The 14,124-nt window shown below is 36.1% G+C and overlaps 1 protein-coding gene across 2 annotated transcripts in view; it reads right to left on the bottom strand.

Moving 5' to 3' along the window:
• LOC127422519 (fatty acid CoA ligase Acsl3-like) overlaps positions 1-14,124 on the bottom strand; it is a 38,200-nt gene that overhangs the window by 13,474 nt on the left and 10,602 nt on the right. For both annotated transcript variants that reach the window (XM_051666110.1, XM_051666109.1), the window contains 3 exons: positions 8,183-8,292; positions 5,726-5,864; positions 331-481 (listed from right to left, as the gene is read on the bottom strand). In XM_051666110.1, the coding sequence (XP_051522070.1) occupies positions 331-481; positions 5,726-5,864; positions 8,183-8,292 (400 nt within the window). The remainder of the gene's footprint in view (positions 1-330; positions 482-5,725; positions 5,865-8,182; positions 8,293-14,124) is intronic.

Genomic DNA, 14,124 nt, shown 5'->3' with positions numbered 1-14,124 from the left:
AAAACAAGTTTTAAAATTAAAACTAAAACATTTATATAAATATTAAATAATAATAATAAAAAAATACATGCATCTTCACTCTTTTTAGTATCTTTAGTTTATCTTTAGTATCTCTCTCTCTCTCTCTTCCTCTCTGTTTATTTTCACCATTAGAAATGACTGGTTTTCTAGGAAACACTGATAAACATATGATATCAACACACACATACAGCAGTGACTGCACATGGCTGCATGTGCACTGTTGAGTCAGAGGCATGACATGATAAATCACAGGATGTTATTGTGTGTGTGTGTGTGTGTGTGTGTGTGTGTGTGGATTGGTTTCTATACCCGAGGTTGGGAATCCTCTTGGCCATGCCTGTAACTCCTGCAATAATATTGCTGTGGGAGATCATGACTCCTTTCGGTATTCCTGTGGAGCCGCTGGTGTACATTATCATGGCCACATCAGACGCACACGGAGGCTGTCTTTGCATTGACACTGTGGAAAGACCAGCAGTGCAGTTACTACACATGACAAATTACTTTCTCTACAATGTAATGGGATTAATGTGTTCATGTCATGTCATTATTACGAGATTCCAACTCATAAAGTTTGTTCACGTCTCCGTAAACTCAGAATTCTATGAAAGCTCCTACTTGACAGTCGTGATGTCATGTAAAAAAAACCATCATAGTAGTGGCCTCAACAGTTAAAGGTAGATTAGATACATTTATTTTTTACATGCCATTTTATTATAGCCAGTTTTGCCTGGAGCCCTTTACTTGTTCTTAAATATTTAATAGGAGCATATAAAGCTAAATGAATGTAGTAATTAAATATTTTGCAGTAATCAACAAAAAAGCCACACATGGATCCGTTATACCTTCATGAGTGTTGCCATAGAAACAAATGATTTCTGAGTACGAGAACGTGAACAGCTCTGAGTAGAATCTCTGAGTTGTCATCTTGAAATTACAGTAATTCTGACATGATGTGAACTCACCATGATTTATCTACAGACTGCTGAATTACAACATTATAGAGCAGTGCTTTGATATTCTAATCATTTAATTGTGACATCATAGAGCAGTGCTTTATATTTTAGTTATGTAATTTTGACAGCATAGAGCAGTGCTTTGATTTTCAAATTGTGACATCATAGAGCAGTGCTTTGATTTTCAAATTGTGACATCATAGAGCAGTGCTTTTGATCTCATTATTTAATTGTGACATCGTAGAGCAGTGCTTTGATCTTCTAATGAAGCAACTATGACAACACAGAGTAGTACTTTGATCTCATTTTCTAATTTTGAAATCACAGAGCAGTGCTTTTGTAATGGTAGCCAGCTGGTAGGTAGCTGTGCAGTATGTAAACCTCACTGCCCTGGCCACAAGAGGTGCACTAGTGACTGACACTAGGGGCTGTAGCCGTTAGCCTCCTTGCTAGCGTGCCCACCTCCCATGCCGGAGACGCTGGTTCAAATCCTGTTTGGAGCAGGTCGAGTAGGACTGGTTACAGTGGTGCAGTGACCTGGATGGGAGTGAGGTTTAGGGGGGGTGAGTGTAATGGTAGCCAGCTGGTACTAGCTGTGCAGTGTGTAAAATTCACTTCTTTGGCCAAAGAGGCCCACTAGCCACTGACACTAGGGGCTGTAGCCTTTAGCCTCCTTGTTAGCGCGCCCGCCTCACATGCGGGAGACGCCGGTTCGAATCTCGCTCGAAGCGGGTTGAGCAAGACCAGTTACACTTTGATCTTCCAATAAAGCAACTGTGACAACACAGTGCAGTGCTTTGATCTTCTAATTAAGCAGTTGTGACAACATACAGCAGTGCTTTGATTTTCTAATTTTGACATCATAGAGCAGTGCTTCGATCTTCTAATAAAGCAATTGTGACAACACAGAGCAGTGCTTTGATCAAATTTGCTAATTGTGACAATGTAGAGCAGTGCTTTGATCTCATTTTCTAATTTTGACATCATAAAGCAGCGCTTTGATCTTCTAATAAAGCAATTGTGACAACAGAGCGCAGTGCTTTGATTTTCAAATTTTGACATCATAGAGCAGTGCTTTGATCTTCATATAAAGCAACTGTGACAACACAGAGCAGTGCTTTGATCTCATTTTCTAATTGTGACAACGTAGAGCAGTGCTTCGATCTCATTTTCTAATTTTGACATCACAGAGCAGTGCTTTGATCTTCTAATGAAGCAATTGTGACAACATAGAGCAGTGCTTAGATCTACTAATGGAGCAATTATGACATCAACAGCAGTGCTTAGATATTTTACATTGTGCAATTGTGACATTCAAGAGCAGTGCTTTGATCTTCTAATGGTGCAATTGTTACATCAAAAAGCAGTGCTTTGAATTTTTATTGTGTAATTGTGACATCATAGAACAGTCCTTTAATTTTCTAATTGTGACACCATAGAACAGTCTTTTGACATTCTAATCGTGTAATTGTGACAACATAGAGCAGTACTTTGATCTTATTATTTAATTGCGACATTATAGAGCAGTGTTCTTCAGTATTTCACACTGGTTATGAACTTTAAAGGGTCATGAAACCATACAACACATTTCTTGAGATGTTTACAGGTATGTACATGTTGCACATCATTGAAAACAAAGATAGTACTCATTATACTTATTATACAGAGGAAAATGGTTGTTTTGGGGCAATTTAGTTCTTCTGGTTTTAAAAAATATAAATTTTATGGTAGTGTGAAATATAATGATAAACACTATGAAAGTAAAATATAGTTGTATAAATCGATTGAATTAAATTGGAAAGGGAAAAGGGAAAGGAAGTGAGTGACAGAGGGGGCGGGGTAGGGTTTAAGTAGCAGAACAGAATGTTTTAGCTTTAAATATGAGTGCTCTGTTTGAGGTTTTGAAAGATTTTACAACCATAAATGCGGAACATGGGAATTAGAGTGTGTACATTTGTGTGTGAGAGTGTGTTCTGAGTTAGCGAACAATGTGATTAAGTATTAGCATGGTGACACTGAACAGAGAGAGCACGTATATGTCAAGTTGAGCTAAAGGAGGAAGATCAACTCAATGTCATGTGAAGTCTGAGGCAGTGTGAGAAAACACGACCCCATACACAAACACAACAGTGTTGGGGATTCTACTTTGAAACAGTAGCTTGTCAAGCTACTAGGGCTGCAAGATAATGACAAAAGTCATAATTATCGATTATTTCCCTTGAAATAAGTTACATGAAATAATTATTTGTTCAACTTCATGCTATATTCTTTATGCGAACTACACATCCAAAACGAGCTAAGAACTGTTGAGCTTGTTAATTACAATCAGTAAATCAACTTCTCATTGGCTCATTTAGTAGTATGACAAAACAACTATCTACACTGAAACGAGCAACGCATAAACTAGAACGGGCCCATTATAATGGGAACAGACATGGTGTAAATAACTGTAATTAAATTGTAAATGATTGTGAATAAATTAATTATATACACCATGTCTATGCCCATTATAATGGGCCTGTTCATGTTTGTCGAGTTGCTCGTTTGCAATATATTTACCATCTATGTTGCAAGCTAGCAGCAAGACATGCAACGAATCCAAAATACTGTAATTCCAAAGTACCTACTATGCTTTTCGCTTTTGATCTAAAGCTTCTTTTCAAGTGTCAGGTTATATATATTCAGCACAAACTTTTGTCATGTAAAAAAGTAGGGTTGTCGATTTAACACGTTAATTCAGTGCAATTTATTATATAAAAAAATAAAGTGTAAAAAAAAATGTATGCAATTAATCATGTCCAATGTACACTGACGCATCATTAGACAAGCCCTTATAATAAATCTTGGACTGATTGATGGATTAAATTGCAAAATGGATTGCAGTGAACTGTACGCCAATGATTGTCTTATGTTCAATAATATGGAAATAAACAATATATTGCATTCTAAAGCCACTTTTTGTATTGTCTTTTTTAATGCTTAACTTGTGTGCCAAAATAATGTAATGCATTTTAATTATCGGTTTTATTATTATTATTTTTTTATAATATATATATATATATATATATATATATATATATATATATATATATATATATATATATATATATATTATCTATAATTATTTACATTTTAATCGAATTAATAACATGGTATGCCGATTAATCGAATTAATCGCAAACATAAATATTTGCATAGAAAACCCCTCAAATAACAATAATTCAATATAGAATGATTAAATAATTATAGTTTTATTTAAATTATAAATAATGAGATTTATTATAAGGGCTTGTCTAATGATGCGTCAATGTACACCTGCATCAGACCGTCTCAGTTGTGTCGCATCTTAAACGTACCGTTTTCTAGGTCGCTGTGTCAAGTTAAACGAAGTTTGAAATGTAGAAAATCACGTCTTGAGATCCCTGCCTTTGGATTTGCACTCTAACAAGCTGGGCTTAAATGCAAGAACGTGTTTTCATCTTGTGTTGTCTGCCCTCAGTATGTGTGGTTTGTTCTCTGTCTGTTTGAACTGCACGTTGTCTATACAGCGAGTTTTGTTTACTGCCCCTTGGAGAAAACAGATGGTACTCCAAGCTTGAATTGCTCAGATATAAGGAATATTCCTTATTACGGTCCAGGGACATGATTAAATGCGTACATTTTTTAACACATTATTTTTTGTATAATTAATCACACTGAAATGACGCGTTAATTCGAGAGCCCTAATTTAAATATAACTATTTATTATTATTTCATCGTTATGTATTGAATAACTTTTATTTGAGGGGCTTTCTCAGCAAAAATGTATGTATGCGATTAATTAATCGGCATACCATGTAATTAATTTGATTACAGATTTTAATCGTTTGACAGCCCTAAAAGAAGCAAACATCAGACTGTTTAAAACTTGTGCATTAGGCTCGGCTATCTTTACTGATAAGACTATAGACTAATTTAAACATCTTTGATTCGCCATTGCAGATTCATTGTTCAACGGACATGTCTGGGATTGGTTAGAATATATTGTAAATAGAAACTTCTGATACAACAGGAGTAGACTTAAATGTAAAGCTGTAATCACCAGTTTTCATAATAACATAAATCGTAGCAGTTGTAATCTCGATTATTTTTCGATTCATAGTTAGCTACTTCATTAAATCAACACTAAATACAACTATTGAGTAAAAAACACAACTATTAAATTGAAAACAGAGATGACCAGTAGCATTTAATTAAATATTTAAGTAACTATTTTTGAACCGGTTTATATACATGAAACGAACCAATTCACTAAAATGAATAGGAATTGGAAAAAGTTATTTTAGAAAAGCATGTTTGATCATTTTGTCAATTCAATCGGCTGTAAAGTTGTAGGCGCAACACAAAACTATTTCAAAAAAGTAGCTTTTTACTAGCAAAGTATTTGTTTTGCACAGCTACTAAACACTAATAAAAAACATAGTTAAGTTAGTTGCGTTTAGTTAGTGACTCCCCAACACTGCACACACTCCAGTGTGTGACGAATACTACAACTACCAGCTGCTGAGGGTTACTCTTTACTTCACAGAGCATTATAAGAGAGGAAGTACACTAGAGAGTGAGAAAGTCAGGGACACCCTCGACCCTGGCCTTAATTTGACACAGATGTAGGATTTCTCATTCACATGACCTAAAGTGACCTCACACACACACACACACACACACACACACACACACACACACACACACACACACACACACACACACACCATTCTCAGGCTGGGCCCCCAGTCTCTGTACAGCAGCCATGCTGTGTACACTGATGCCTCGTGGGTATTCAGAGTCGGTCTTGAGTTTATTGTCAACGACAATAATGTGCCGTAACCTCGGCACCTCCAGCAAAATAACCTGTTTGTTAAAAACAAAAGACAAAATAATAAAAGTAAGAAAAGCTACCTGAGAGGAATAAAGTTCTGCTAAATGACTAAAATTAAAGGAATAGTTCATCCAAAATTTCTCTCATCATTCACTTCATGTTGTCTCAAACTGGTATGACAAACGAATATACTTTGAAGGATGTATTATGTGTTTTTGTCTATGCAAATGTAGGTCAATGGGGTCCAAAACTTTCAAGCTCCAAAATGAACAAAAAGGCAGAATAAAGATAATCCATATGACATAGTGGTTTAATCCATGTCTTCGATATGGATCGATTTGGGTGAGAAACAAAGCAAAAAATCAGTTCTTATTCACCAAAAAACTCTTCACTTCCGCCCAACTCTCCTTTGCATTTACATGAAAAGCTTGTTCCGGCATTCTCACGCTTGACTCTCAAATGATCACGTGAGAACTGACACGTGCACGATACAACCAATTGTATCTCTTTAGAAGACATTTATTAAACCACTCAAGTTGTATGGATTATTTTAATGCATCCTTGATGCCGTTTTTAGAGGCTGACCACATACATACTTAAAAATAAATCTCTGTTTGTGTTCCATAGAAGAAATTTTGAGTTTTAGAGGACATAAGGGTGAGTAAATGATGAGAGTTTTACCATTTTTAGGTGAACTATTCCTTTAAAGAAAACATGGAACGCCATTCACAATGCATTTTCCTTCTGTAATATAACACTTTTTGGAGTAAAACTGAATATTCAGAGGGAAATATTGTAGAGCGGCATCTGATTTTATTAAACGGGATTTGATTGGATTGTGAAAAGTAGGCTGTGATGTTAGTGGTTAAAATATTTTCCTCCACCCACATGGCCTTGATTACATCAGCTGTAAATAAAATATGTTTCAGAGGTGGATAAAGTTATGATAATGTGCAGTTGCTATTATAAGAAGCTATTTCTACCTGACTCTTTAAATTCAGCCCAAACGCATTTTGTATGCCAAAAAAACAAACAAAAAAAAAACGCAAAGAGCAGAGCACAGGTGTCTCAAAACGCATTTTTAAAAGTTGATTTCTTTTTTCAACTTCACACTTTACACATTTTGGCACAACTTGATTTCATTACATTCTATCCATTTAAATCTGTAAAATGGAAGTTTACTTAATCCATTTGAGTTGGGACTACATGAATACTTTTTGTGGTGTTAATGTATCATTAATGAAACTGTGCAGGAGATTTCCATTTCCCAGCATGCTTTCCACAGGACTCGATAGGGAGAGTAAATGATAAAAATATGTGTAATTTTATGTGTTTTTGTGTAAGATGTATATAAATGGGGATACTTGTTAGTGTTTAATGTTTGGTTATGTTGAGATTTAGAAGAGTTTCTGTTATGTTGGAGTTTTAGGGGTTACCATAGTGGTGAAGAGTGGAGCTTGAGCTAATGATGAGGACAGGTAGCTGTCGCACAGGAAATTGATTGATCGCTTTGTTGAGCAAATGCTGTGCTAACCGTAACATACAGTAGTTACTAAACTACACTCTGTAGTGCTTCTAAACAGCATGTATGCTAACATTCACTTTCACTTTAGTACATAAAGAAATAAAAAACATTTGAGTTCACTGACAACTAATTGTGTTAGGTTTACCCAATTCAACTAGGTTCTTTCTACACAAAGTGTTTGTGTTGAGATTACATAGTAATTTTAAGTTAAGAAAACTCATTTCAAACATGTGGAACCACAGTCCACAACTGAATCAAGTTCAGCTAAAGAGCTATATCCTTGAGTGTACATCTAAAAAGGTAATAATAAAATCATGGGGGACCTGGGCAGCTCAGCGAGCATTGACGCTGACTACCACCCCTGGAGTCACGAGTTCGAATCCAGGGCGTGCTGAGCGATTCCAGCCAGGTCTTCTAAGCGGAGACAACTGAGATTCATTCTCCACCACCCGGACTGAAGTAAGTCACTATGCCACCACGAGGACTTCAAGCGCATTGGGAATTCGGCATTCCAAATTGGGGAGAAAAAATAAAAAATAAATAAAAATAAAAATTATATATATATATATATATATATATATATATACATATATATATGAAAAAATAGATGTCCATCTACTTTATTTCATGTTTATATGCAAAAATGTGATCAGCGTGTATGGTCCCTAAGGTTTTAGTCATTGATTTAGTCTTTTTTTTTCACTTTTGTAAAACCAGTTAATTTTAATGTTAATTTAGATGATTTCCTTAAGCAGTTTCTTTTAGGTTTTACAGTGTACTTAAAGTCTGTTTTATCAAACAACCTACTGCACAGTGTCTAATCACCTTGAGTTTGGTCTCCAGAAGTTCTTTGTTGGTGATGATATGGGAAACTTCAGCTTCATTGAGTCCATGAATGATAGCAGGACCTCCCAGAGTAGAGTAAAGAGTTACCACTGTAACACACACACACACACACACACACATATTATAGACTTCTATAGACATGGACATATGCAAAAAGATGAGGTATGTAGTTTTCCACAAAAGCATGCAGATGCACACAGTATACATTATATTCAATTTATTTTGTTGGACACTCTTTCATCATATTTGAAAGTCTTCCAAACAAGATGATGGATTACAAAGTCAAAATTCCAAAATTATACAAGTTGCAACTTTTGATATCCTGAGACCAAGACAATGATTAATGGTGTCATGATATCAAGAGAGAAAAATAAACAAACCATGGCCTCTCTGGGCCTCTGTAGTTATGGGTATTTGTCTGGCATTTCCAAGCATTTGACCAGTAGACTTTGGCAGTGTGTGGTGAGCAGAGCATTGTGAAACGGAATCATTTTCTTCTGGATAAAAGCTTCAGAAAGCCTTATCAAGAATGATGACTCAGCTTACTGACATCTATATAATCACATTTCTTATTGCCAGGAAAAAAGGTCACACTGTGGCAGTGACCTCTGAGTCTTTGGGGTCATACTCATGCAGTTTTCCTCATTCAAAATATGTGCTTCTATTTCCCCAATTGTAATGCCAGCAGAAACATGGGAAAGCATTTTAATTTTTAATTTTAATAATTTTTTTTTTTTTACAAAACAGCCAAAGTCCTACATAATTTCTGTGCTCCAACTAAAGACTTACTTGTATGTTTTCTTATTCAAAAGGTCAGAGATAAATGAACATAAATAATATTTCTACAAAGATAAGACAAAGCAAAACACTTTAATCACTAAGTAAACGTCTGCTAAAGTATTTAAGGTAAAATTCTGTCATTTACTCATTCTCATGTTGTTTTAAACACAAAATAACTATTTATTTGGTAGAACACAAAAGATGTTCTGCAGAATATTAACCTCACTGACCATTTACTTTCGTTGTATGGAAGAAAAAAAAAAGAGCACGGTCAACATTCTTCGATAAGAACAACTTGAGGGTGAATAAATTAGTTTTAATTTTTGTGTAAACTATTTCTTTAACTATTCTTTTAAAGGAATAGTTCACCCAAAAATGAAAATCATCTCATCATTTACCTCATGCCATCCCAGATTTGTATGACATTTTTCCCCCAACTATTTTTAGAAAAATAGTTTAGCTCTGTAGGTCTGTACAATGCCAGTGAATGGTGACCAGAACTTTGTAGCTCCAAAAATCACATTAAGGACACAAAAGTAAATGACACCAGTGGTTGAATCTACAGTATATCTTCAGAAGCGATAAGTGTGGGTGAGAAACAGAACAATATTTAAGTCCTTTTTTACCATAAATCTTCACTTTCACTTTCACATCTCAAAAAGTCACATGTGATGCCAGTTTAGTAGAGGTCTGCAACCCGACCCGGGCCCGATGGGACCTGAGAGCCTGTCGGTTTAAGGTCAGGTTTTAAGTCAGTTTGTCAAGTAGGACTTCAGGTTCGGGTTGGGTTCAGGTTTGTAATAAAATAAAATAAAAAAAATAAATAAAAACAGCCCTACCAAACTTGTTTCTTGCACGTGCTCTCACTCACAGACGTGCGAATGGACGAGTTAAGAGCCTTTCACAATGAACGAGATTTGCATGCATCTGTACTGTTTTCCCATATTTTCCTGTGCAAACACATGCTGCACGAATGTCTTTGAATGTTGCACCGCGTCTCACTGTTTCTTCAGCATCTCGTGCAGGACCGCACATTTTTAGACACTGTGTCAAGCTAAAAATAACTTGTCGAGACACCTGCATTCTGTTTCATTCGTTGCGCTACGTCTAGATTGTTTTTAGCACAGGTGTCACAAAGTTTCAACGTTCTAAACAAGTTCAGGCTGTATAGAGGGGACTGTTGCGTTGTTTCATATTATTCCAGATTGTTCTGCACCAAGCAAAGATTCAGTGCTTGATAAACGGTAAGGCAAGGGTGTAGATTTGGCTTGAACTTTGAGGGGGTTGCAACGTGAAGCATTTATATGTTTCCATTGATCATGGTATAAATATTGGAGGGTTGTACATGCTTGTTTTGATTATTGGGGGGGTTACCTCCCCCCCATCCCCCTGGAATCAACGCCCCTGACTGAGGGGCTGCTGTGCCTTGTAAAACTGTATAGGTTTACTGTTTCAATACTGTTACGAAGGTTGGCTATGATGCTAACATAAAATACAGCCTATTGCAACAGTACTTGCTAGGAGAAGGAATTATAAAGACATTGAGCAATTTCGGGTTTGGGCTTAAAATCTGACGGTATCTTTCATGCTCGGTAGGGTTGGTTTGGGTTTCATTTTAAGGCCTGTGCAGAAAGTTCTGGCAATGAAAGTGAAAGTGGAGATTTATAGTAAAAGAGGACTTAAATATTGATCTGTTTCTCACCCACACTCATCATATAGATTCTGAAGATACTGATTTAACCACTGGAGTCATATGGATTACTTTTATGCTGCCTTTATGTGATTATTGGAGCTACAAATGTCTGGTCACCATTCACTTTCATTGAAAGGACCAAAAGAGCTGAGATATTCTTCTAAAAATCTTTGTTTGTGTTCTGCAGAAGAAAGAAAGTCATACACATCTGGGATGGCATGAGGGTGAGTAAATGATGAGAGAATTTTATTTTTTGGGTGAACTGTTCTTTTAAGTAATCTGTACTGTCTAATACTGTAAATGTTAAATGATTAGACTTGTTATTCATAGACTGTGTTGTTACTCAGTACTAGTGGTTGAACGCTAAAGTTTTTTATGGCAGATTATGATGACTCTATCTAGAGGGCACATACATATAAAACACTTTCATATTCAATAGCAAATGAGAATGGCAGAAATAAACACAATACTTTGTTTTATTTGTTTTTACTAAAAATTCACTAAAAACATTTCAAAAGAGAAAATGTACATTATGCATTGTCAGTTTGCTTTAACAAGGTAGTAAGTAGATTTTGGCACAAGGGGAACTACATCTTAATGGTTAAATGGTCAAGCGGGATATAACAATGTGTTACAGCCCAATGTAGTTGTTACACTGTATCTCAAGTGGTCTAATGTGTGTGTGTGTGTGTGTGTGTTGCATAAGTGCGTCAGTTATCAGTAGCAGCAGCCTGTATGGCTGTGAAAAGTTTGTGATGAGGGCAGACAACCACAAGCCAGAAGACACACAAACACACACATGCACATCAATAAAAATTAATATGGATAAATCTTGCACACATACTTACATTACTGACCTACAGCACAGTATACCGTATGAACGATTACATGTACCTACAATGACATGTTTCTGTCTCTTTCACATGCACAGAGAGAGTCACAAGGCTGTACTGAGTGCACAGGGGGTCGGTGAGCTGTGTTCTGTGACATCATCAGTCTGCGTCACTGCCGGAGGGCGTGACACTTCAGCCGTGAGACGTAAACAGAGAGGACATCACCACGGAAACAACAACAGACACACACACATACAAAAGGTCCAAAAGTCTGAGACCGCTAGTGAAATTGCATCTATCTTGTATTCCTTTTCAATTGAAAACAACTTTTAATGACAGCATGAGCTCGAGCTAAAATGAACAAAACCCTGCGTGATTTGCAAATGTTCCAAAGAGCATCTTGTGTACTTGAATGGAAGCAAGAGAGTCTGACCTTTGGTGAAATTGAGCATATTAACTCCTTTGCACAAATGTTCTTTTTTGATTAGTGACCTAGAAATCATGCAGAATTTTAATTATGAATACTAAAATTTTAAAGGATTAAAATGGATCTAAAGGACTATCACATACAAGCATCTGACATACACAACACATAAACATGTTTGCAACAAAACATTTGTATGCACAGTCACTCTCTCCACACACACACACTTAGACCGGATGACACTCAGTACGTGAGCATCTGATGTTGACAGAAACACCAGGGTGCAGAAGTCAGACAAACTGTGTGTGTGTGTGTGTGTGTGTGTGTGTGTGTGAGACTGCATGTATGTGACAGACACAATAGGGTAAATCTCATATGTCCAGATCATTAAGATTTTTTGCATTGCAACATTATTTTCATGATAATTAAAGACCCCATGAAATTGCTTGATGAGCGTGATTTTCTTTCCTGTGTTGATGCATTTCCTATTGAAAAAGAAATTAGGACTGGACATATCTAAACACTCATCCCCCTATTTGATCTAAATAATTTTAATGCTCCTAAAATATGTTCATTTTATTGAATATGTTTTCATTTCTTATTTTTTTTCCTTTTCATTTTGGGATGAAATATGACCTGGACATATTTTAAGATTCACCCGAATGTGCGTTTAGGGATGCGCTCCTGAGCTGAGAAAAATCACGTCGCTGTTAGACACTTTAGAGGAAGTTAAAGAAACAAAACAAGGAGGAAAGGAAAAGAGGAGGAGGAAGAGGGGAAGGCGCATTTATATAACAACAGTGCAATGAGGACAATCTGACCTACACACAATCTTAAACACACGCACGCACACAAACCTGTATTATTGCACAATCATAGGCCCACTATTTTATGTGTAAACTAGGGCTGATGATTTAACGCATTAATTCAGTGTGATTAATTATATATACAAATGATGCGTTCAAAATGTTATGCAATTAATCATGTCCCCGGACCATAAAAAATGAATATTCCTGCCATCCGAGCAATTCAAGCTTGAAGTACCACCTGTTTTCAGCAGGGGGCAGTAAGTGAAACTCCAGCTGTACAGACAACAAAACACTCAGACTTGCTTGACACTAGCAACAGCACAAGATAAGAACATTTACTTACATTCAAACCAGTGGTGTAGTCCTACCAAAAAAAGTGGTTTACTATTGCCCAGTCCCTGATCGTCTGACCGGAGGGGCTGTAGACTGTACTTTACTGTCACTGTAAACTGCGTAATCTGCGTATAGAGAGCGGTGGAACTGCAACTCTGTACATATCGTAAATGGGTCATTCCTACAGTTCAGTGACATTCCGGCTTTGAAACTTTTGAAAAATAAAACATACTTTTTCAAGTTTCTTCATGTTTCATCATTACAGGGACATATTAAAGATTGTATTAGTCACACTGGTCAAGCTAAATTACTAAAAAATCAGATGTCCATCCAGTTAAATGGGCAGCATCAGGGTGGACAATAACAGGGTGGTCATTCAGTGGATAAATGAGCCACTACATGGTCTGTGATTGATATCTAGGAAACTTTTTTATGATTTTATTTCTGTTAACATATTGTATATTGAGATTGTAAAATTATATTAATTTCCCATATATCTTCCCATAACAGGGTGGACATGTTATGCTTGACCACATATGACTAACACCACAAAATAAAGGAAAACATAAATAAAACAATAGCGTTAGAAACTTCAAATAATCAAAGTAATTTTGCAGAATGGCTGATGTCCACCTCCAGTGTGTGTGATGTCATTTCCTAACAATATCTTCAATGAAAGGTCATTGTATCATGACATAACAGGGTGCGCAGTAAATCAATGGACACACAAAAAACCTCCACTATCAGTGTTAAAATTACACATTTACCACAAATGAATACATGTTAGTTAGAGAATGTAACACTAAACTCTTAACTGCATTTGGGGGGAAAATAGAAATCCGATGATTTAGCATTTATTTTTGTCAAAGATGTTTGACGTGCAGTTTTTGGGACATGAGGAAGTGACACAGTGCAATAGAAAGGATTTCAGTTATTTAAAATTTAACTTTTAAGCCCACAGACGTCTGTAACATTATAAAAGGTCTATTCTTTTTAACAAGCCTATCAAAATTGTAATCGGGTGAAATTAAACAATATAAATACCATGC

The sequence above is a fragment of the Myxocyprinus asiaticus genome, chromosome 31, assembly GCF_019703515.2.
Source record: "Myxocyprinus asiaticus isolate MX2 ecotype Aquarium Trade chromosome 31, UBuf_Myxa_2, whole genome shotgun sequence".
NCBI lineage: Eukaryota > Metazoa > Chordata > Actinopteri > Cypriniformes > Catostomidae > Myxocyprinus > Myxocyprinus asiaticus.
Note: the sequence above shows the minus strand (reverse complement) of the source record. Positions and strands in the feature narration are given on the sequence as shown.